The 20,075-nt window shown below is 42.5% G+C and overlaps 2 protein-coding genes across 2 annotated transcripts; both read left to right on the top strand.

The window, feature by feature from the left end:
• Positions 1 to 119: 119 nt before the first annotated feature.
• top3a (DNA topoisomerase III alpha) lies at positions 120 to 10,964 on the top strand. The gene is made up of 19 exons (XM_079564129.1): positions 120 to 609; positions 690 to 749; positions 821 to 894; positions 991 to 1,066; positions 1,360 to 1,468; positions 1,587 to 1,730; positions 1,796 to 1,966; positions 2,056 to 2,156; positions 3,814 to 3,888; positions 3,998 to 4,080; positions 4,191 to 4,401; positions 4,468 to 4,653; positions 4,799 to 4,928; positions 5,034 to 5,147; positions 6,526 to 6,691; positions 6,771 to 6,917; positions 6,984 to 7,106; positions 8,377 to 9,092; positions 10,093 to 10,964. The coding sequence occupies exons 1-19, from the start codon at positions 385 to 387 to the stop codon at positions 10,272 to 10,274; spliced, it is 3,093 nt and encodes a 1,030-aa protein (XP_079420255.1). The 5' UTR covers positions 120 to 384; the 3' UTR covers positions 10,275 to 10,964.
• Positions 10,965 to 15,855: 4,891 nt separating this feature from the next.
• cbx7a (chromobox homolog 7a) lies at positions 15,856 to 19,858 on the top strand. Its single transcript, XM_079564141.1, has 6 exons — positions 15,856 to 16,146; positions 17,136 to 17,179; positions 17,310 to 17,375; positions 17,463 to 17,529; positions 17,771 to 18,047; positions 18,119 to 19,858. Exons 1-6 carry the CDS (start codon positions 16,078 to 16,080, stop codon positions 18,646 to 18,648), a joined length of 1,053 nt encoding a protein of 350 aa, XP_079420267.1. The 5' UTR covers positions 15,856 to 16,077; the 3' UTR covers positions 18,649 to 19,858.
• The last annotated feature ends 217 nt before the right edge of the window (positions 19,859 to 20,075 follow it).

Genomic DNA, 20,075 nt, shown 5'->3' with positions numbered 1-20,075 from the left:
TCACTTATTTCCGTATCGTTATATTTTCCTCACATTTTACGACAATTCTTACGACAAACTCCGTCCGAGTACGACAACGACGAGTTGTTTTACGGCATAATGTGACAAGCTGGCGCGGGATTTGTAAACAAAGTCAAAGTGCCGCATATATTTTGTTATAGTGGCTAGTGTGTTGAAAAAATAGAGTTGCAGCGTTACATTTTTATTTGAGTTTATTATACGTGTATTTCCGGAAGTACACACGTTGGAGTTTTAGCGATTAATGTATTTTAAACGTGTTCATGTTTGGAAGCCAGCATTGTAGCTAGCCCAATCTGCTAACATGCTAATACTATGGAGAAATCAAAACAGTGGTGGGGTCAGACTTTGTGATAGTGGCAAAGTATGTCATTAGTGCTTCTCACGGGGAGACGTTCACTGCTACAAACCGGAATACAGTGGGTCATCCAAAAGTGTCGCATTACAGCACAGATCAGCTCGGGTTTGGACACACAATCAACAGAAATGATCCGAAATCGTAGTCAAATCAAACGGGTCCTGTGTGTTGCGGAGAAGAATGATGCAGCTAAAGGCATCGCAGAAATCATGTCCAGTGGCAGATCTAGGAGGGTAAAACCTGTTACCAAAATGTTCCTCTTTTAATTGACATTCAGTTCATGTAATCAATACATTGGTATGTGTTATTTCAGAGGGAAGGGCTGTCAAAATTTAATAAAATCTACGAGTTTGATTATCACCTCTTTGGCCAGGTAAGTCAATATTTAAGTCCCCTTATTGGCTTTTTATGAGTTGCTCACAATTAATGAATGTGTTTTACCAGAACGTTTCAGTGACAATGACATCGGTCTCTGGTCATTTGTTGGGTTTAGAATTTAAGGCACCATTTCAGAAATGGTAAGTTAAATCATTTACTCCACTGACATTATGCCGTAATATGTGAAACCCAAAGCTGGAATACTTGGTTTTGAAAATGAATTCCCTTTCAAATAGGCACAGTTGCAACCCTGTGCTGCTGTTTGATGCTGAAGTTGAAAAATATTGTCCAGACAACATGATACAAATAAAGGTATATTCTATTATTTTTCACCAACTTCCCAGTTACACGCCACAAATGCTCCATTACATCTTGTATGTACAATAATAATTTCTTGAGTTTTTTATGTCATTGTAACTTATCACACTGGACTGAAAAAAAGGAAATAACGTCTGTGGAAACTTGTTAATTAATGTGAACATCGTTAATAAATGAAATACATTTTGTATTTAATGATGGTGCAGTTTACTTCACAGATCTACAAAATGCTTTCTCTGCATATGTTCTGTAGTTGTAACTAACTGTAGTTTGTCCACATTCTATAGCGGACTTTGGAGAAAGAAGCACGGCAGTGCCAGGCCCTGATAATCTGGACAGATTGTGACCGTGAAGGAGAAAACATTGGTTTTGAAATTATTGATGTTTGTAAGGCAGGTAAAAATGCCATCGTTACTATGTGTTATTATGAGAATGTAATTGCAATTCTTAGCTCGATGTAACACATTAAGGACAGAGTTCTTGTAAGTTCTTACTTAAGAAGTTTTTGTTTTAGTGAAAGCCAGTATGCAAGTTTTTCGGGCAAGATTCTCTGAAATTACTCCCAACTCAATAAGAAGAGCTTGTGAGACTGTAACTGAGCCTGATGTGAATGTCAGTGATGCTGTGGATGTGCGTCAGGAACTAGACCTACGGATAGGTAAATCGTTATAATCTACACTTTTAAATGGCTAGAATGTTTTTATATACTTTTTGTTTTTGCAGGAGCATCTTTCACACGTTTCCAGACACTCCGATTACAGAAGATTTTCCCTGCATCTCTGGCAAATCAGTTGATCTCCTATGGAAGCTGTCAGTTTCCCACTTTGGGTTTTGTGGTGGAGCGGTTCAAAGCAATACAGGCTTTTATTCCAGAGACTTTCTTCAAGATTAAAGGTAAAGTGTAGACATTGACCTACAGTAGTGTAACTGCATCTGGATGCTAAACAAATGGTTGCGTGCTTTTGTTTTGGGCTTTACCTCAGTTATCCATGAGTTTGAAGAAGACATGGTGGAGTTCAGTTGGAAGAGAAACCGTCTCTTTAATCACACTGCTTGCCTAGTTCTGTACCAGATCTGCATGGAGGTGAGTGACTTCCTTGGTGTGTTAGTAAATTTGTGATAATTATATCTATTTGCTAAATGGCAGAAGAATGAGAGATGGAATTTTTGTAGAAATGTTTTTGTTACTTTCTACAAAGCCAGAGTGAAACAAGTACTGTACCGACATGGGCTGAGAGGGTACTCTGCCAGGAAAATGCCCTTACTCCACAGAAACATCAAAAAGCCAGACTGGAGCTTGCAAATAATAAAAGGATAAAGACTTCCTTTTTTTCAGAGACATATCCTGTGGTCTGATGACAAACAAAAATTGAATTGTTTGGCCATAATCATTATAACGTTTGGAGGAAAAAGGGGGAATCTTGTAAGCCTGAGAACACCTTCCCAACTTTCAAATACAGGGGTGGCAGCATCATGCTGTGGGGTTGTTTTGCTGCGGGAGGGACTGGTGCACTTCACAAAACAGATGACATCATGGAGAAAGAAAATTATGTGGAAATATTGGAGCAACATCTCAAGACATCAGCCAGGAAGTTAAAGCTTGGGCGCAGATGGGTCTTTCAAATGGACAATGCACTAAAGCAAACTGCCAAACTAGTTACAAAGTGGCTTAAGGAAAACGAAGTCAATGTTTTGAAGTGACCATCACAGTCCTGATCTCACTCCAGTTGAAAATGTATGAGCAGAGCTGAAAAGGCATGTGCACACAAGGAGGGCTACAAACATAGCTCAGCTACACCAGTTCTGTTTGGATGAATGTGGATGTGGCGTCTGTCCGACACGGCCAACTACACCTGTGTGGCCAAGAACATCGTGGCCAAGCGCAAGAGCTCCACCGCCGTGGTCATCGTCTACGGATTTCCCATCAACCAGTGCTCCTCCTGTGACCAAAACAGTGAAGATGGCGGCCGCGACACAACGATCTTTCACCAAAGAAAAAAAAGAGTGGAAAAAGACTGGTGCGCACTGAATGGGTGCTGCTGCCGGATGCTCTCTCATCGAATGCAATTTCTCCATCTGTGAGATCAATAAAGTATCATATTGTCTTATCTTATCTTATGAATGGACCAAAACTCCTGCCAACTATTGTGAGAAGCTTGTGGAAGGAAATCCAAAACGTTTGACCCAAAATATACAGTTTAAAAGGCAATGAAATCTATGTAAACTTTTGGCTTTGTAAAAAGTAATATAAAACCATGTTGAAAATTCTATCTCAGTTTTCTGGCATTTAGCACATTGAAAAAAATAATATTAAGTGTAATTGACCTAAAAAGTTAATTCTGGCTTTTTATGTGGTGTACTGTATGTATACATCTGGTTCCCACTGTGAATGAATGAATGGTAATTTTACTTCGAGCAATTTACAAACCAATACATTTTCTATATGTACATTATGTTTACATATGAATAAAATCACAAATACAAGGGATACATAATCCAATTTATTCTCATGCTCGAATGGGAGTGGGATGAAGTAGCACTTATTTTTCCCCTCCCCCTTTTTTAAAATAAAAAATACAATTCAAATGCAAACTGTAACTTCTCTCTGCAGCTCTTACCTCAAACGCGGGACTATGCTCTGTCAAGTTGATTAAACTATTAGTTAAAAAGATGCCCAAAAATGTACAACACAAGTGTGCAATAAACTCTTGTACAGAGTTATTCATGTCCTTAATTTGTAGGATCCTATGGCAACAGTCACCGCAGTAACCAGCAAACCCAAGAGCAAATGGAGACCCCTGCCTTTGGACACTGTGGTAAGAGAATACGAAACAATTACTACATTTCTGCTGCTGTAACATGCAGGAAAAAACACATAACCTGTGATATCTATCCATTTGCCTTGTTCCCTTCCCTTATTATCAGGAACTGGAAAAACTTGCATCTCGAAAGTTAAGAATAAACGCAAAAGAAACAATGAAAATAGCTGAGAAGCTTTACACCCAGGGGTAAGTTTAATTAACATTAACATTTGAATATTATCAACTATGCCTTTTCCTAACCAATTTGCTGAAAACTGCAAAACGCCACTTTTTTAAAAATATGTTGATATGCGCAGGTTCATCAGTTATCCCAGAACAGAGACCAATATTTTTCCTGCAACTCTGGCCCTTGCTCCCCTAGTGGAGCAACAGACACCGAGTCCAGCATGGGGAACATTTGCCCAACGTGTACTCGATCAACCCGGAGGTCCCAACCCACGACAGGGCAAGAACTCTGACCAAGCCCACCCTCCCATACACCCCACCAAGTTCGCGAACAATCTCCAGGTAAGGCTGATAGACTTGAATTTTTCTGCCGAATGTTGCACCTTTCAATGAGTTGTTCTTTAACAGGGAAATGAGGCACGCGTGTACGAGTTCATTGTCCGACATTTCCTGGCTTGCGTATCCCAGGATGCCTTGGGGCAGGAGACGGTGGTAGACATTGACATTGCCCAGGAGAAGTTCTCAGCCTCAGGACTCATGATCATTGCAAGAAACTATCTGGATGTTTACCCTTATGACAAATGGAGTGCCAAGGTTAATAATGTTACAATTGTCATTTCTAAAGTATTCCCATTGATGATTGATGTATACGTTCGATAAACAAAATTAATTCAAGCGAGTCGACAGGGACACAAATAAACCAGTGCTAAAATCCTTCCTTCCTTTTGTTATGCTCTAGATAATTCCAGTTTATGAACAAGGCTCGCAATTTCAGCCCACTGCTGTCGAGATGGTCGACGGACAGACTAGCCCCCCACAGCTGCTCACTGAAGCTGATCTGATATCACTGATGGAAAAGCACGGCATTGGTATGCACAATATTAATCATCCATTTTGTACTAATGCGTCTGGAGTCTCCCTTTGAAAATACGTCTACTTTTAATTTGCATGGACACTTCTGTGATGTCGTACAGGCACAGACGCCACTCATGCGGACCATATAGAGACCATTAAGAGCAGGATGTACGTGGGACTAACACCAGACCAGAGGTTCCTGCCTGGAGAACTGGGAATGGGACTGGTGGAGGGTTGGTATAATTCAGTTACAATTTGTGTGGTTTGTTAATAGTGATTTTGATTTCAAAATGAACAAGACCTAAATTCAATCTCTTACTGTTAAATTTGGGGTTTGAAAAGCTTTGTAATATATCTGACTTTTTGGCTATAAAGTCTAGTGGTTGAATAAAGTCCTCGGCTGTTTCCCAAAGCCTAGGCACCTTGCCTTGGTCAAAAGTGGGCGTGGTCAGGCATCTACATCATCACTCACTGCTCAAGTGCTGTTCCAATGTTCAAGGATACATTAGTGTAGCCTTCACTGCCTTGCTCCAGCCAAAATCACCCATAAGGCAGCACGGCTCTTGGGGGGAATAAAGAAAAAGAAGGTGGTGCTGGCTTTTTTGACTTGTTAAAGCATTTCATTTTTAAAGGGGCTAGATGCAAGTTGGACATTTTATACTCACTACTGCCACCTCAGGTCAAACGTGTAACTGCAGGTTCTATATTAAGCTCGTGCATGACGGAAATTCAACCCGAAGTAACAACTTTTTGAGTGACATTGCAGGATTTTTGAGGCAGTTGTGGTGAACTGGTCTGGGCTCATTCTACACCTTAGGACATTGCTGTAAATGTATGGGGAGGAAAATACATAATCTTAACATTTTTAAACTCCGGTGTTCTGCCAGTGTTCATTTCAGTTGCAAAAAAGTTTTTGTCAAGATTTGGACAAATAATTAACTTCAGGTTTTTGTCTTTTTTGTGTGTTAATAATAGAAAAACTAAATCCATTATTTTTTTTGTAAATTTGTAATTTGTATTATTTGATTCAGACATACAAGGAAATGTCACTGCTTCATGGAGCAAAGGACCTCATTTGTTTTGTGGGCATTGAATTTAATTGCTAAAAGGCACTTTGAATTTTTTAGTCCCCCTTTCGAGATTTATTTTGTATTTTCAGATAGGTTACATCATCTCTGACTTCATTATATGTATTTATTTGTAGTTGGTCAAAATATAATTACTTCTACTCCACTAGCCTTCAGAATCCCCTCCTCTCAGCAGATCCTCCCCTGGATGAAACAACTTCCTTTTTTATTTTGTGATGTCACTTCCTTGCCTCTGAAGTGTGTTCCATTAGCAGCTCCAAGGCAGGACACTTGCCTTGGACTGAAAGGAAGTGAGTTTGAAGGTACTGCCTTCAACACCAAGGCAAGGCAAGGTATCTAGGCTTTGAGAAACAGCCCTGGTTTTGCACTGTTCACTCTCTGTAAACATATTAACTAAAACCAAAACATCTAAATGTAGTTTTGTTTTGTTTTTTTTTCATCTTAAAGGTTGCCCCCATGAAAATAACAATATCCAAGTGTAACACAGCATGAGTAACAATACTACCTCTGTATTATGTTACAGGATATAACTCCATGGGCTATGAGATGTCCAAACCAAACCTGCGTGCCGAATTGGAGGCAGACCTCAAACTTGTGTCCGAAGGGAGGAAGGATAAACAAACTGTGCTGCAGCATTATATTCAAAAATACAAAGCAGTGTTTATTGAGTCTGTTAGAAAAGCCAAAAAGTGAGTCGATTGTCACATGGACATTCAGTCGGTTCAATGTACATCCATCGCATATTCACAGGCTTTCTTCTCATTCCAGATTAGACGAAGCGCTGTCCCCGTACCTGGGTGCAGCACAAGCGATCACAGAGGAGGAACAGCAGGACATGGAGTTGCCCATGCCGGTACGAAAATGTCCAAGCTGCAGCCGGGACATGGTTCTCAAGAAGAAAAGAGAAGGAACCAGGTGAATTGACATTTTCCACTCTACGATCTTACAGCGCTCTTTTAACGCATATGTCTCTCCCTTTAGTAAATACCTGTCCTGCACGGGGTATCCAGCCTGTAAGACCGCAGTGTGGTTCCCGGAGATGGTGCTGGAGGTCAACAGAGATGACAGCATTTGCCCTACGTGTCGGCCTCATCCTGTTCACATGTTAGTCTCCCTTTTGTTACACTTAGTAATCTGTGTTGCCCTAAATCCTCACAGTGTTACGGCCGATTATTCCAGATATAACTACAGTTGCTAATTTGAGAAGATTCAACAGATTTTTATGCATTTGTCCACAACTTTGAAGGGCAGCTTGTGCATCTGTATCCGCACCAGTCAGTCACGCTGCCCACTTGTTCATCAGAATTACTGCATTTGTTTTCTTTTTGTAGCTCATGAGATCACATTGGTGGTGGGGTCTGTTATACAACTGTCAGGGCATCGTTTTCATTCTCATTTATTGTGTGGGCAGCAGTGAATAGTTTAAGTTTTTTAGTTTGAAAGTTTCTGCAGTTTAGGCGACTTACACAGCCTGCATAAGAGGGCCGCTGTGAAATGATGCCCCTATAATTTGTATGTAAAACGCATGGAGGCAAAGGAAGAAACGCCATTTGTATTTTGACCGCTCCTTTTAATTCTAAAGTTTTTTCCCCTGCCTCAGTCATCCAGTTATTTTTAGTTGCCATCTCTGTGTCCAAGGTTGCTCCAAGTACATTGCCTCTGTATCAGACCGTTCAAAGCAGAAATAGAGTGAAATAAGAGCAGATTATGATACGCTGCTGTCACATTAAACTCCGCGCGCAAAAAGAGGTTGTGCCATGAAAGAATCTTGACAAAATCTATTTTACATAAGTAGGCGCTAACCTCTTGAGCACGTGCTGCAGCTCAGTCCAAATATAGGGCATGTTCACTCACACACCGCGCCTAAATGCTCCACACCAGCATTTGTTACCACAGCAACCAGGCTGCTCCAGAGGAAAGTTGAAAACTAAAGCTCGAATATTATCTGTTTGTTGCTTAATTTGATTGGATTCATTGTCCTGCTGTGTATGGAAACCTCATTGTTTGATATCACTGTCTGCAGTGATTTATGATTCATGCTGCAGCAATCTCAAAGATTACCAGGGCAGTATTGATTATCATAAATTAAGATTTTACTTTTTTATTTTTAGCTTGTATTTTTCTATTGGCCACAAGCTAATCCATAAAATACATTTTATGAAAAGCGTCCAGCACAAAAAGCTGCATTCACCTCCCACTTTAACTTTGCCTAAGGCTTTGATTTTAGAATTTCAAACAGGATATTGCATTTGTACTATAGACCTTTTACTCTCGAAGGGTCTGACTCATTCGACAGTGACGATGCTCTGCCAATTTTAAAAAAGATTAAAAAGATGAGTTGAGTTGGTTTGGACATTTCCTTCTTGTTTTTCAGGCTCAAGTTTAGGTTTCGAAGAGGCAGCCTCCCGCCTATGATGCCCTTAGAGTTTGTGGGCTGCATTGGAGGATGTGATGAGACTCTGAGAGAGGTGCTGGACCTTAAGTACCTCAGAGCCGGAGGAGGGGCTGGTGGTGGAGCTGACACCCGCACTGTCCCCTCCAGGACAACTTCTTCAGGAAGAGCTACCCCCTCTGGGACAGCACCCGCTAGACCCCGAAATCCTTCACCTCTGGCGTCAGTGTCCTCGTGGAATCCCCCGCCTCCTCCCCCACCTGGTGGCGCTGTTAATGGTAGAGCCAGCAGCAATGATGCTATTGTCTGTAATTGTGGTCAAGACGCAATCCTTCTGACTGTTCGCAAAGATGGGCCCAATCAGGGGCGTCAGTTTTACAAATGCAATGCAGGCAGCTGCAACTTCTTCTTATGGGCCAATGAATGTGGCCAGCAGGGCTCCCCAGCACTGCCCCCTCCCAGGAGTAGCCAGCCCAGGCCCTCTCTGGGCTTCAGGAATGTCTCTGGAGATGACATCACAAATGGAAGCTCAGGGGACCATGGAGGAGAAACCATGTGCAACTGTAACCAGGCAGCGGTCACACGGACAGTACAGAAGGACGGTCCCAACAAGGGCAGAGTTTTCTACACGTGTGAAAAACCAAGGGAGCAGCAGTGTGGCTTCTTCCAGTGGGCTGACGAAAATGTACCACCGCCAGGTAAACTAACTGTTTATGTTATCAATTCAAATCAAGCATTTATCAAACTACCACCTTTGCTCTGCCCGACCCCGTCAGATCTCGAAGCTAAGCAGGGAAGGGCCTGGATAGTACTTGGATGTGAGACCGTTTGGAAACACCAGGAAGCCTGTGTGAATGGAGTGAGTGAGTGAGTGGTTGGTGGTGGCCCTAGGGGCCGATGGCGCAGGCTGGTCGCCTCGCTTTCGTCAGTCTACCCCAGTCTACCCCAGACTACCCCAGACTACCCCAGACTACCCCAGACTACCCCAGACTACCCCAGACTAGGGCAGACTGGTGTTACAACAGTAGCTTACCGCCATCAAGTATGGAGTGAATGAATAATTACTGCAGTGTAGCGCTTTGAGAAACTTGTAGTCTAATACAAGTGTAAGGCATTACTATTATGATTACTTTTTATGCAAGTAGAATCAGGCAAAGCATCATGACTACATGAACCAGCAAAATGTTCATTGTACAGCAACAAATAATATGCATATGATACATAGTGTCTCGTCTACCACTTCTACAGTGCAGTTTACATCATTACAGACTGATCCTTTTTTATTACCGTTATAGCATTTTTCGGTGTTTTTGAAAACGTATTTATTTGCTCGGGACACAGCAGGTTTATGAACACAAGAGACATACATGTAACCGCACCACGCCGGATTGTAGTGATCTATTGTCACGCACTCACAAACTTATTACATTTATTGAACACACAAACACACTCACTTATGCTGCTTTTGGTGACTATATACACTCATCCATTGCTATAAGCAAACATTAGTTTTAGAGCCTTAGAGATCCATCATTGTAACATCTTTATTCAATATGAATAAATAAAAGGCTGATGACTCACGAAGACGTTCCAGTTAAGGGGCTGATGATCTCAGCCTCAGATCAATCTAAAAGCTTCGCTCTTGTGTTGGATCTGTGTATTGTGGCCTTGTGTGTGACCTCTGTTTTTCTCTGGCAGGTGCTTTTGGCAGTGGATACAACAGCAGTGGATTTAGCAGTGGTCAGAGCAGCAGAAGTGGAAATGGGAGAAAGAAAGCAGGAGATGCCAGTGGTAACAGAGCTCCTGCTGCAAAGAAGCCACGTAACTGCGGCATCTGTCACCTGCCCGGACACACCCGAGTCACCTGTCCACAGCGGTGACACGAGGACAGCTCGTTTTAACCTTTTAAACACCAGTGCCTTTACTATGTCCTTCAACTCTCAAGTCCACGATTCAAAACCACAGTGCTATAAACGACAACAGTATTGGCACTTTCAGATTGATCAGCCTCTTCACATCTCTGTAGCTTTTTACCTTTTCTGTACAAACTATGACATTTTTGTAAATAGGTTCTATGCTGATTCTATGCCCTCAAGTAACTCGCCAACTACACACTTAGAGTTCGTGGTGACCATGGTTACGTGGTGTAAAACTAAATCGTTTAGAAATTCTTGTTTGGCATTGGATCAAATGTATGTATGCCTATAGATAGATACTTAATTCACAGTAAGACAAAGAAACTTTCCTGCCTTTGAAAATGTAACACATTTTACATTTTAGCTACATTGAGACATTATAAGAACATAATGTGGCTCGCACATGGAGAATACTGGGCCATATTTTAATCTGTATATATACAGACATTTGCACGCTAATAAACATATTTAACTCTGAATTCTATGTGCAGTCATATCTCGGCAGTAATGTGTGTAACACCCAAAGGTGGGTAGAACTAATATCTACCCAACTGCATGTCCTTGAGTAACTTTTGTTTTACTCCGAAGAGTCGTGACAGTACTTTTTCACCTGCACTTTTATTAAGAATCAATGCTCGGAGTAAGACCTTTGGTAACACTTCACCATATGTAAACTGTTAGTGACAAAAGTTTGAAATTCTTGAGCTTTATGTTTTTATTTCATTTTAAATCAATTTTACTGTGTATTCTTCGGAAATTAGAACATTATTTTCAGTTTTGAAACTCAAAGTTACTCAGTGCTGTAGTAGAATATTCACCACAAATATTGTCTCTTCAATTTGTGTTGAATTTTCCTATTTTACACTAAGTTACTCTGCCCACCTCTGGCAGCGCCTTGGCAGTAATGTGCGTAATTCCTTGGCTGTTTTGCTTTTGGTTCTACACTTCTGGGTTTTTTTTTCTACTTGTTGACTCACTTGCGTCTCTATTTCAGCTTCTCTGCAATAACATCTCGTTTCCTATATTGTTGCCTATGTTTTGTTTTTATACTGACTGAACGATGAATGCAATGAAAACAGAGCAGACCAAATCTTTAAAAAAAATTAAAAAATCGCAGCGTCATAAATGATGGTTTAACCTCTATAGGCTTTTATCAAAAAAACATAAAAATCCCTTTTCCTGCCTTTCCTGCCATGACTTCTTTTACACTTACACAATCTGTCCAGGTGTTTGCATTATATACAGTATTACTTCTTGAGTTCCTGGTGAAACAAAGCGCTACAAGGAAAGTGGCAATCAGAAACCCATGCTTTCCCGGCAGGCTGTATGTGCGTAAGTTTCCCATTTATTTTGTTTTACTGCTGAAATTCCAAGGAAGTATCTGCGCTCTTGTTACTGGCACGTTCCGTGACTCATGCGTGAGTCATAGCACGTGGGAGGGGAGCGAGCGATTTGGATCCGTCCTGTGTGTTGTTTTTTCGCCGCTCCATCCTCGGCTCCGAACTTACTGGAGTATCCGGGCAGATAACAAGTCATGTGACGGTCGGCTCGCTTTCTGAAACCCGGGCTTTACGGGAAGAGCGCGCGTTGATCCCAGGCCTGTGCCGTAACGCGCTCCCAGCAGGACATAAAGGCGTTATAAAACAGGAAAACACATCAGCAAAGAAGAGCTGCATAGTCGTGCTCTGGTTCTGCAGCGTCAAGCAGCTGCGCACAGTCAAATCACAACGAGAACATTTCGAAACTTTATGGAAGTGACCGTAGAAGCCCAATTAACGTGGCTGTTGGGTGGATTTAGTTTATTTTTCAGATTCAATAATATAGTGCCATTCTTGCAGGTGGACGCATGTTTCTTAGTCTTCACTGTTGGAACTTTTGGAATCTTAATTAAGTTTTGGTGAATTGAAGCCAGATTTTGGGTAGAGTTTCAAGTGCACAAATGAGTAGTTACTACACTGCTCACAAAAACTTGGGGCACACTCAAAAAACACAATGTAACTCCAAGTCAATAAAATTTCTGGGATATCAGACTGTCCAGTTAGGAAGCCACGCTTATTGTGAATCAATTTCATTTGGTGTTGTGGAAATTAAACAGACAACAGGTGGAAATGAGAGGCAATTAGCAAGATCACTCCAAAAGAGGAATGGTTTTGCAGGTGGTGACCACAGACCATTTCCCTGTCTTCATCCTTTGTACCGTATTTTTGGAACACTTTTGCATTTGTCCAGTGTTCTCACCACTAGAGGTATCATGAGGAGCATCTACAGCCCACAGAAGCTGCTCAGGGAGTGATGCTCATCCAAAATGGCACGTCCATTCGTGCTGTGGCAAGAAGGTTTGCTGTGTCTCCCAGCGCAGTGTCCAGAGCATGGAGGAGATACCAGGAGACAGGCCAGTGCACCAGGAGACCTGGGGGGGCGACCGAGGTCAACAACCCAGCAGGTGGACCGCTATCTGCTCATTTGTGCACGGAGAAACAGGAGAAGCACTGCCCGAGCCCTACAAAATGACCTCCAGAGGGCCACAAATGTGCATGTTGGTCCTCAAACGGTCAGAAACCGACTCCATGAGGGTGGTATGAGGGCCCGACGTCCACAAGTTGGGCCGGTGCTTACTGCCCAACACCGTGCAGCCCGATTGGCATTTGCCCGAGAACACAGCGATTGGCAGATTGGCCAATGGTGCCCTGTGCTCTTCACGGATGAGAGCAGGTTCACCCTGAGCACATGTGACAGACGTGACAGAGTCTGGAGACGCTCTGGAGAACGTTCTGCTGATGCAACATCATCCAGCATGACCGGTTTGGTGGTGGGTCAGTGATGGTCTGGGGAGGCATTTCATTGGAGGGCCGCACAGCCCTCCATGTGCGAGCCAGAGGTTCCCTGACTGGCATTGGGGACCAGGATGAGATCCTCAGACCTATTGTAAGACCATATGCTGGTGCTGTGGGCCCTGGGTTCCTTCTGATGCCTGATAATGCCAGGCCACATGTGGCAAGAGTGTGTCAGCAGGTCCTGCATGATGAAGGTATTGATGTTATGGACTGGCCTGCCCGTTCCCCAGACTTAAATCCAATAGAGCACATCTGGGACATCATGTCTCGGTCCATCCATCAACGCCACGTCGCACCACAGACTGTCCAGGAGCTGACTGATGCTCTAATCCAGGTCTGGGAGGAGATCCCTCAGGAGGACATCCGTGGTCTCATCAGGAGCATGCCCAGGCGTTGTAGGGAGTGCATTCAGGCACGTGGAGGCCACACACACGACGGAGGAAGATACAGACTCGTTTGGAGGAATTTCTACAGAAGCTGGATCAACCAGTGACCTGATTTGTCCCTTTGATTTTGACTATAATTTTGGATCCAGACCTCCAGGGGCTGAGAATTTGATTTCCATTTATCATTCTTATGTTATTTTGTTCTCAACACATTGCCCTACACTATGAATAAAGATTTTCATCCGAAAAATCGAATTGATTGACATCTAGGATGTGTTTTTTGAGTGTGCCCTAAGTTTTTGTGAGCAGTGGATAAGAAACAGGAGCTAAAGGCTAACCATTTGCAACATGCAAATTGTAATTTTGTTTCAAGCAGCCTGGACAAGTAATGAATAGCATAAGCGGTCTTGTTGTGTTGAGTGTTTCCAGAAGACCAGGGTGATGATTCATGAAGTGCATTCACTGTTTGGATCTGACACTGTGAACTTTCCTTTATCCTCAAAATGATTTTAATGTAATTCAAACCAGTGGAACACTGGATTGTTAAGGGGGAAAAAACAATATTCTTAGTTATACAGTTTTAGCTGAATGTTATCCTGTGGAAAGACACTGACAAGGGTTCCTTTTCTACAGGGATGCCTCTGCTCCATTTCCCTCGACACCCCTGCACAATCTGAGTCTCCTTTGTTCCCTTGAGGGATAAAGCTTCATGATATGGCGTCTCGTCCATTGTGCTGAGTAGGAAACATCTCTGATGTGTCATACACCCAGGTTACATTGATCTTATTTGAGAATCAAACTTTCTTCTCATCTTCCATGTTTGGTACAGACAGATTTTGCAGGGGGCTGGTCTTTAAAGAGAGTATTTGTTGATTTGTTCCAACTCAGGCTATTTTCAATATTGTTTGCTAATTGTTTTATGAAATTATGAGAAATCGAAAAAAGACATTCTTTGAGAAGAGTGGCTCAAACATTTGGAGGCCTATAAGTTGTGCTGGACTTTGAGCTGTTCAATGATTCAGATGTTGAACATAGAGGTTAACTCTTGGAGTTCAAAGGTCATATTGCGGTCACTGAGAGCATCACACTTTCAGGTTTTAGGTGGCTATCAGTTTGTCCCGCTGTCTCATCAGCATCATCGGCCTGCTTTTTCACTAGTCACCGTGGCAACAGTTGCCATGGTACCAGTGCCCGTAAGTGATGCGAATGTTCCAGGTGCTGAAAGACAGTGGACCACGGACAAAGTGTGCAGAGTTTTTCTGTAAACAGATCTTTGCTTTGATAGAAGGGAGGAAGTTGGCTCCGTGCACACACTTTAGTGAAGTGAGTGTTCGCACCTGGAGGACACAGTATTTTGGGAACACGCAGGTATAAAGTTAAAGCTCATGTGATCGCTCCCTGCGCTTGCTCTTTTTAGCCTCACTGAAGAGGCTAAAAAGAGAATTGCTTTCTGCCACAAAACAACAATTAGCGTGTTTTATATTTCATATGAACTTGTACACTTGTTGTGATGCACTTGTAACTTGTAAACTCAACAAGCTGTCAGTGCTGAACCTGGAAATGTAAAGAAATAAGCCAGGCATGGACACAAGGCATTATCTGTGGTTTATATAAACTTCTATGTCTTGGCCAAAGTCACAACAAAAGTATGCGCTGGTCAGAGCTGGGATTTAAGCACCAGCCCTCCAGTTAGAATATTATCGCTGTACCACCTGAGCAACCCTAGCATGTCTTATCACACCTTTATTAAATAACTTCTTATTAGCTAATCCTTTCAATATGTTTATACATTGCAAGACCTGAAGGCTCTAGGACAGGCTATTGAAGTTCCTTTGTAGCACAGATCTTGTATTCCACACTCTAAAGGCCTCTTTAATAGGATTAGTAAATGAGTTAGTATGACTATCAAGATTATCTAAAGACCATCAGAAATGTCATAATTGTGCCAAGAAAGGCAAGAAACTACATTATATATATATATATATATATATATATATATATATATATATATATATATATATATATATATATATATATATATATTATCATGCTCCATGATTATTTATGGAGCATAATAATAATCATGCATGCATGAATCATGCTCCATTCAATATATATTCAATATATACATATATATCTCATAACAAGCCTCTTTTTTATATTCAGCCCGTGTCCCACATTTACTAATGATTTTTCCACAGTGCAAACTAATCTGATACCTGCTCTATCTGTTCCCCCTACAACGCTCTGCTCTGAATTGAGAGCGCGCGCTATACTCTTGCACGCTCATTGGGGGCTTGGCCCTACGCAATGGAAAGGGGGCGCGCCCAACTTAAAGCTGCGCGTTGTCCTGTGTTGATGTGTCGCAGATTTCCAAAGTGAGAGAAGGAGTTTAGTGCGCGGTGGTTCCGTGGACAAAACAAGTGCACACTGGAAACGAGGACACGGCGCGAGCTTTTTCATCCTCAGCAGCTGCTGTTTTTTTTAGCTCCTGGAGAAAAACATCAGAGACCCAGTTCTGTTTGTGTCCCGTGCACAACGTGAACCATGGAGCTGTCATCAATTGGAGACCAAGTATTTGCAGTTGAGTCTATCACTAAAAAGAGAATCCGAAAGGTAAGAGCCACACAATACCACCAATGCCACACACATTAAAACTTGTTATTCAACTTGTTTTGTGCAATTTTTCTACAATAGTGGCGCCCTTGTGTCATCAGTCCGCGCGCACTACAAAACTGGGCTACGCAGTTTATTTTGCGTGAAGCACAGGCTACAATGCGACAAAGTTTTGGATGTCGTCATGTCAATTTAATGTGTTTTAGGAGAGCCTACGCAGATATAGTGGAGATTAAAGGGGGTGTGTATCCCCGTAGCAGGAGCTGCGCACTTCCCTGTGTCACAGCAGCGCAGTGTCAAAGTGCTGCGTAATGTCACTGTGCTGCGTGATGGTGAGCGCGCTGATTTGCACAGCACGGGAATGTTGTGAATGTGAACTCGCTATGCGTAGTTGTGCATGTAGAGCGATGAAGGGAGCAGCATGTGACGGGATCCGCTCTGTCGCATGTTTATAACAGTAGAATTGCCTCTTCATTTGGCTTTCATTTCTCGTGGCGTGTAAATAAACTTTCAGTGGCCAAACTGATTTAAACTCAGTTTACATCAATATTTGTCATTATGACACAGTGAACTGCTGCAGCCAATCAACCCATTAGTACAAACTGTGTTTTGTTATTGTGGGAAATGTTGTGGGGAGCTTTGAGCGTTGAGAAATGTTGCGTTGTTTACATGCCGCGTGGCCCCACCTATCACCGGTGTAATGTTCTGGAAAGTGCTCGAGTGTTGTACAACGCGGCTCGTGCGACCATGTGCGCTCACGTCAGTGCGTGAAAGGCTGTTGTTTGGAGGCCACCCAGCCCCTCTGTCATTGACGTCACCCCCATAAAAAAACATCGCTTGAATAGAGAAAAATGTCCGTGAACCCCCCCCCCCTGCGCACTTTAAAGTGACAGTCATCCTATTTTCGCTCATTTGTTCTGCGTCGCACTGGACATCGTGTGCTCTGCTCTGAGCGGCACTAACCCCGCCCCCTCTCTGTTTATTCCCAGGGGAATGTGGAGTACCTTCTGAAATGGCAAGGCTGGCCCCAAAAGTGAGTAAGCCTTGAGTCATCATGGGGTGAGCTCGCCCTATCATACACTCCACACGGCCAGAATGATCTGAAGCCAAGTGTAGAAGCACATGAGAGTGCACATAACACTATTTACATTGTCTTGTGGCAGGTATAGTACATGGGAACCAGAGGACAATATTTTGGACCCTCGCCTGGTCCATGCCTATGAAGAGAAGTGAGTACAGTGATACTAAAGGAATGTTTTCTTCTTCCTCTGAGATGTAGTTTGACTTTCTTTTGTTCATGTTGTTTTTGGCCTCAGTCAGGAGAGGATCAGGGCGCTGGCTTATCGCAAAAAGGGTCTCAGACCAAGGAGGCTAGTCCTGCGGGTAAGCAACTTTCATAACTTATTTCAAACAGCAACAAGAAAAGTGAGTGATATGTAGATCCACTGACATACGGTTAACTACACATTATTAAATCAGTTTGATGATCTAAAGCAGTGGTTTCCTACCTGGGATTGCAGGGGGGCTTGGAGCTTATTGTCCGGGCCGAAAAAAATCATCAGATATGAAGAAAAGACTACATCTGCATGTGTTTTTATGTATCCTATATCAACATCTTTTACAGAATATCTTTGCCATGGACCTTCGCAGCGCCAACAAGATCCCAGAGAAAGTCCCTCGCCTGCGCCTGTCGCTCACACGCTCCACTAGCACAGACGTGGAACATCGTCCAGCTCACAGGATGAGGAGGCTCCGGGTGTCCCGGCGGAGGGCAGTTGGGGATCACAAAGTGCTTCAGCCCTTGAGGATGAAAGAGCAAGTGCTGGAGGCGGACTGGGAGGGCACTAGTGAGGATGACAAACACGAATGTGAGAGCACTACATGTGGCGACAGTCTTTACGGTTGGTCTGTTTGATCTTAACTGTTGTCATCCGTTACAGCTTTGTGTTAAACGCACTGTCCTTTGTTCCAGGTCCATCCGAGTGCAGCTCCCCTCCCACTCTGCTCCGACACGACCTGGAGATGGAGCACGCACACGAAATCCTCGCATGGGATACAGCAGAAACTCAAAACGTCACATCCCTGGCAGAAAATCCCCAAACCTTTGCGTGTGACCAATCAAAGGATATCACCGTATGTGCGCCCGAGGTGGTAACAGGAGTCGCTGTGACTGTACACTCTGAGCAGGAGGAAGAGGAGGCAGCTGTGGAGCAGGTGTTGGCGTGTCCCAGATATGAGAACAGCGCTGCGGAGAGGAGTAACGCTACCTCTGTCATCGTGAGCGGCTATGGGAGGCAACCAGGCCACAACACAGGTGCTGCTCAGGTGAAGGAGGCGGAAGTGGCGGGCGACAATCAGCATGTTACAGCACTAACACAGAACTGTACAAATCCAGTCACAGCAAACCCTGGGAAGGTGATGGTGACCGAAGTGACCATCAACTCCCTGACAGTCACCTTTAAGGAAGCCTCAATGGCCGAGGGCTTCTTTGAGGGCTACTGACAAGCTTCATAATGTGTTATATTGTGGTGTCATATTTTCGAATGGAGGGCAGGGGGCCAGAGAATTATACAGAAATTACCGTTTGTGAAGGAAATGTCCAAGCAAAATTATTGAATGTCATTTTTAGATACGGAACGGGTCCACAAATCTGCCATATTAATACTGTGGCTCAAAGTGCTTTCATCTGATGACAATCGTGCCTATGTTGATTGAATAATGTCACCACTTTATCATAAGACATTAGTGAAAAATCAAGAATAATTGAACTTAGATGCAGAACCTGGTAAAATGCATTTTGAAAAGCAAACTCCACAAAAATTCAAATCTGTCCTCCAACTCAGTATTAAGCGGTAGGCTTTTTATGCCGTTATGTCACGTGAACACTACTCATTGGGATGAAAAATAACAATAATAACACTTGCCACTCATTTTTACATGTAAATATTTGTGTACAGTGAGAAAACAAATCATGTTTACAAAGCTTATTTTAGACCTACTGCCTCTGAGTAATAAGTGAGTGGTGACTTTATCATTGTGGCATCTCAAAGTACAAAGATGTGAAAGTTTGTTAGGAAACCTCAACTGCTATGAATGAGTTCCACTGGGTTTGAGACAGCAGTCAACAAAACAATACTACTTCCATGCAGCTATTTTTTACACTGGTCTGCACCTGGAGCCAGTTTATGCTCCTCTTTTTCCTACCAGTTCTTTTCTTTTTTTGTAAAAAAGACACCGATTTTTTTTAACACGAAAAGCTGAGTGCATGCCTAGTCATTCTGTGTCTCATCTTGTGCTTCAGTGAGTTTATTTCTGTCACAAGAACACAATGAAAAGACTTAATGCTTTAGATGATGTTCTGCATTTTAAGGAGTAGATGCGCTAAAAGAACTCCATTTGCTGCCTGTCTAAGCACATTGTTCTATTTTTGTAATACCATGAGTCTCTGCCTCATTCTCTATTAGTGCATTGCAAAACAACAGCTTATATCACTACTGTTGAAGCTGTGTATTAATGTCCACAAGCAGCTTACTGTATACATGTAAGTAACTCAATCGTGAAAGTGTTTATTTAATGCATGTCATAAGCTAAATGAACCTTTTCTGTACATAATATTGTCTTTCTCATTAATGAAGTGTAAAACATGTTTTATTGAATATTAAATTTTATTTTTATTTTCACTCCATTTCCAATAAATATGTAGTAAAATGTTTGACTTGGCCTCTGCTTTCAAAACAGGTTTAATACTTGTGTGCGAGTATAAAATTAAGCGTATGCCTCCAGCACCACTCAGTCTTTACGCTGTATTTATGTCCAAAAAAATGTCCCTTTTCCCTTCCTAACAGTATAATTTATAGGCCACTAGAGGGCAATCTAAGATCACAAACTGAATCACTTTGCGAGGATCACTAAACGGCTGCATGGGAAAA

This window comes from Gobius niger, assembly GCF_951799975.1.
Source record: "Gobius niger genome assembly, chromosome: 10".
Taxonomy (NCBI): domain Eukaryota; kingdom Metazoa; phylum Chordata; class Actinopteri; order Gobiiformes; family Gobiidae; genus Gobius; species Gobius niger.
This window is presented reverse-complemented; position numbering and strand designations above follow the sequence as displayed.

Excerpts from the sequence above, each read along its gene's own strand:
- top3a (XM_079564129.1), top strand. The coding sequence starts at position 385 with ATGTCATTAGTGCTTCTCACGGGGAGACGTTCACTGCTACAAACCGGA. Across the intron at positions 750-820 it reads ATTATCACCTCTTTGGCCAG|AACGTTTCAGTGACAATGAC; the intron begins GTAAGTCAATAT and ends GTGTTTTACCAG. Across the intron at positions 6,918-6,983 it reads AAGAAAAGAGAAGGAACCAG|TAAATACCTGTCCTGCACGG; the intron begins GTGAATTGACAT and ends CTCTCCCTTTAG.
- cbx7a (XM_079564141.1), top strand. The coding sequence starts at position 16,078 with ATGGAGCTGTCATCAATTGGAGACCAAGTATTTGCAGTTGAGTCTATC. Across the intron at positions 17,180-17,309 it reads TGGCAAGGCTGGCCCCAAAA|GTATAGTACATGGGAACCAG; the intron begins GTGAGTAAGCCT and ends GTCTTGTGGCAG. Across the intron at positions 17,530-17,770 it reads CAAGGAGGCTAGTCCTGCGG|AATATCTTTGCCATGGACCT; the intron begins GTAAGCAACTTT and ends CATCTTTTACAG.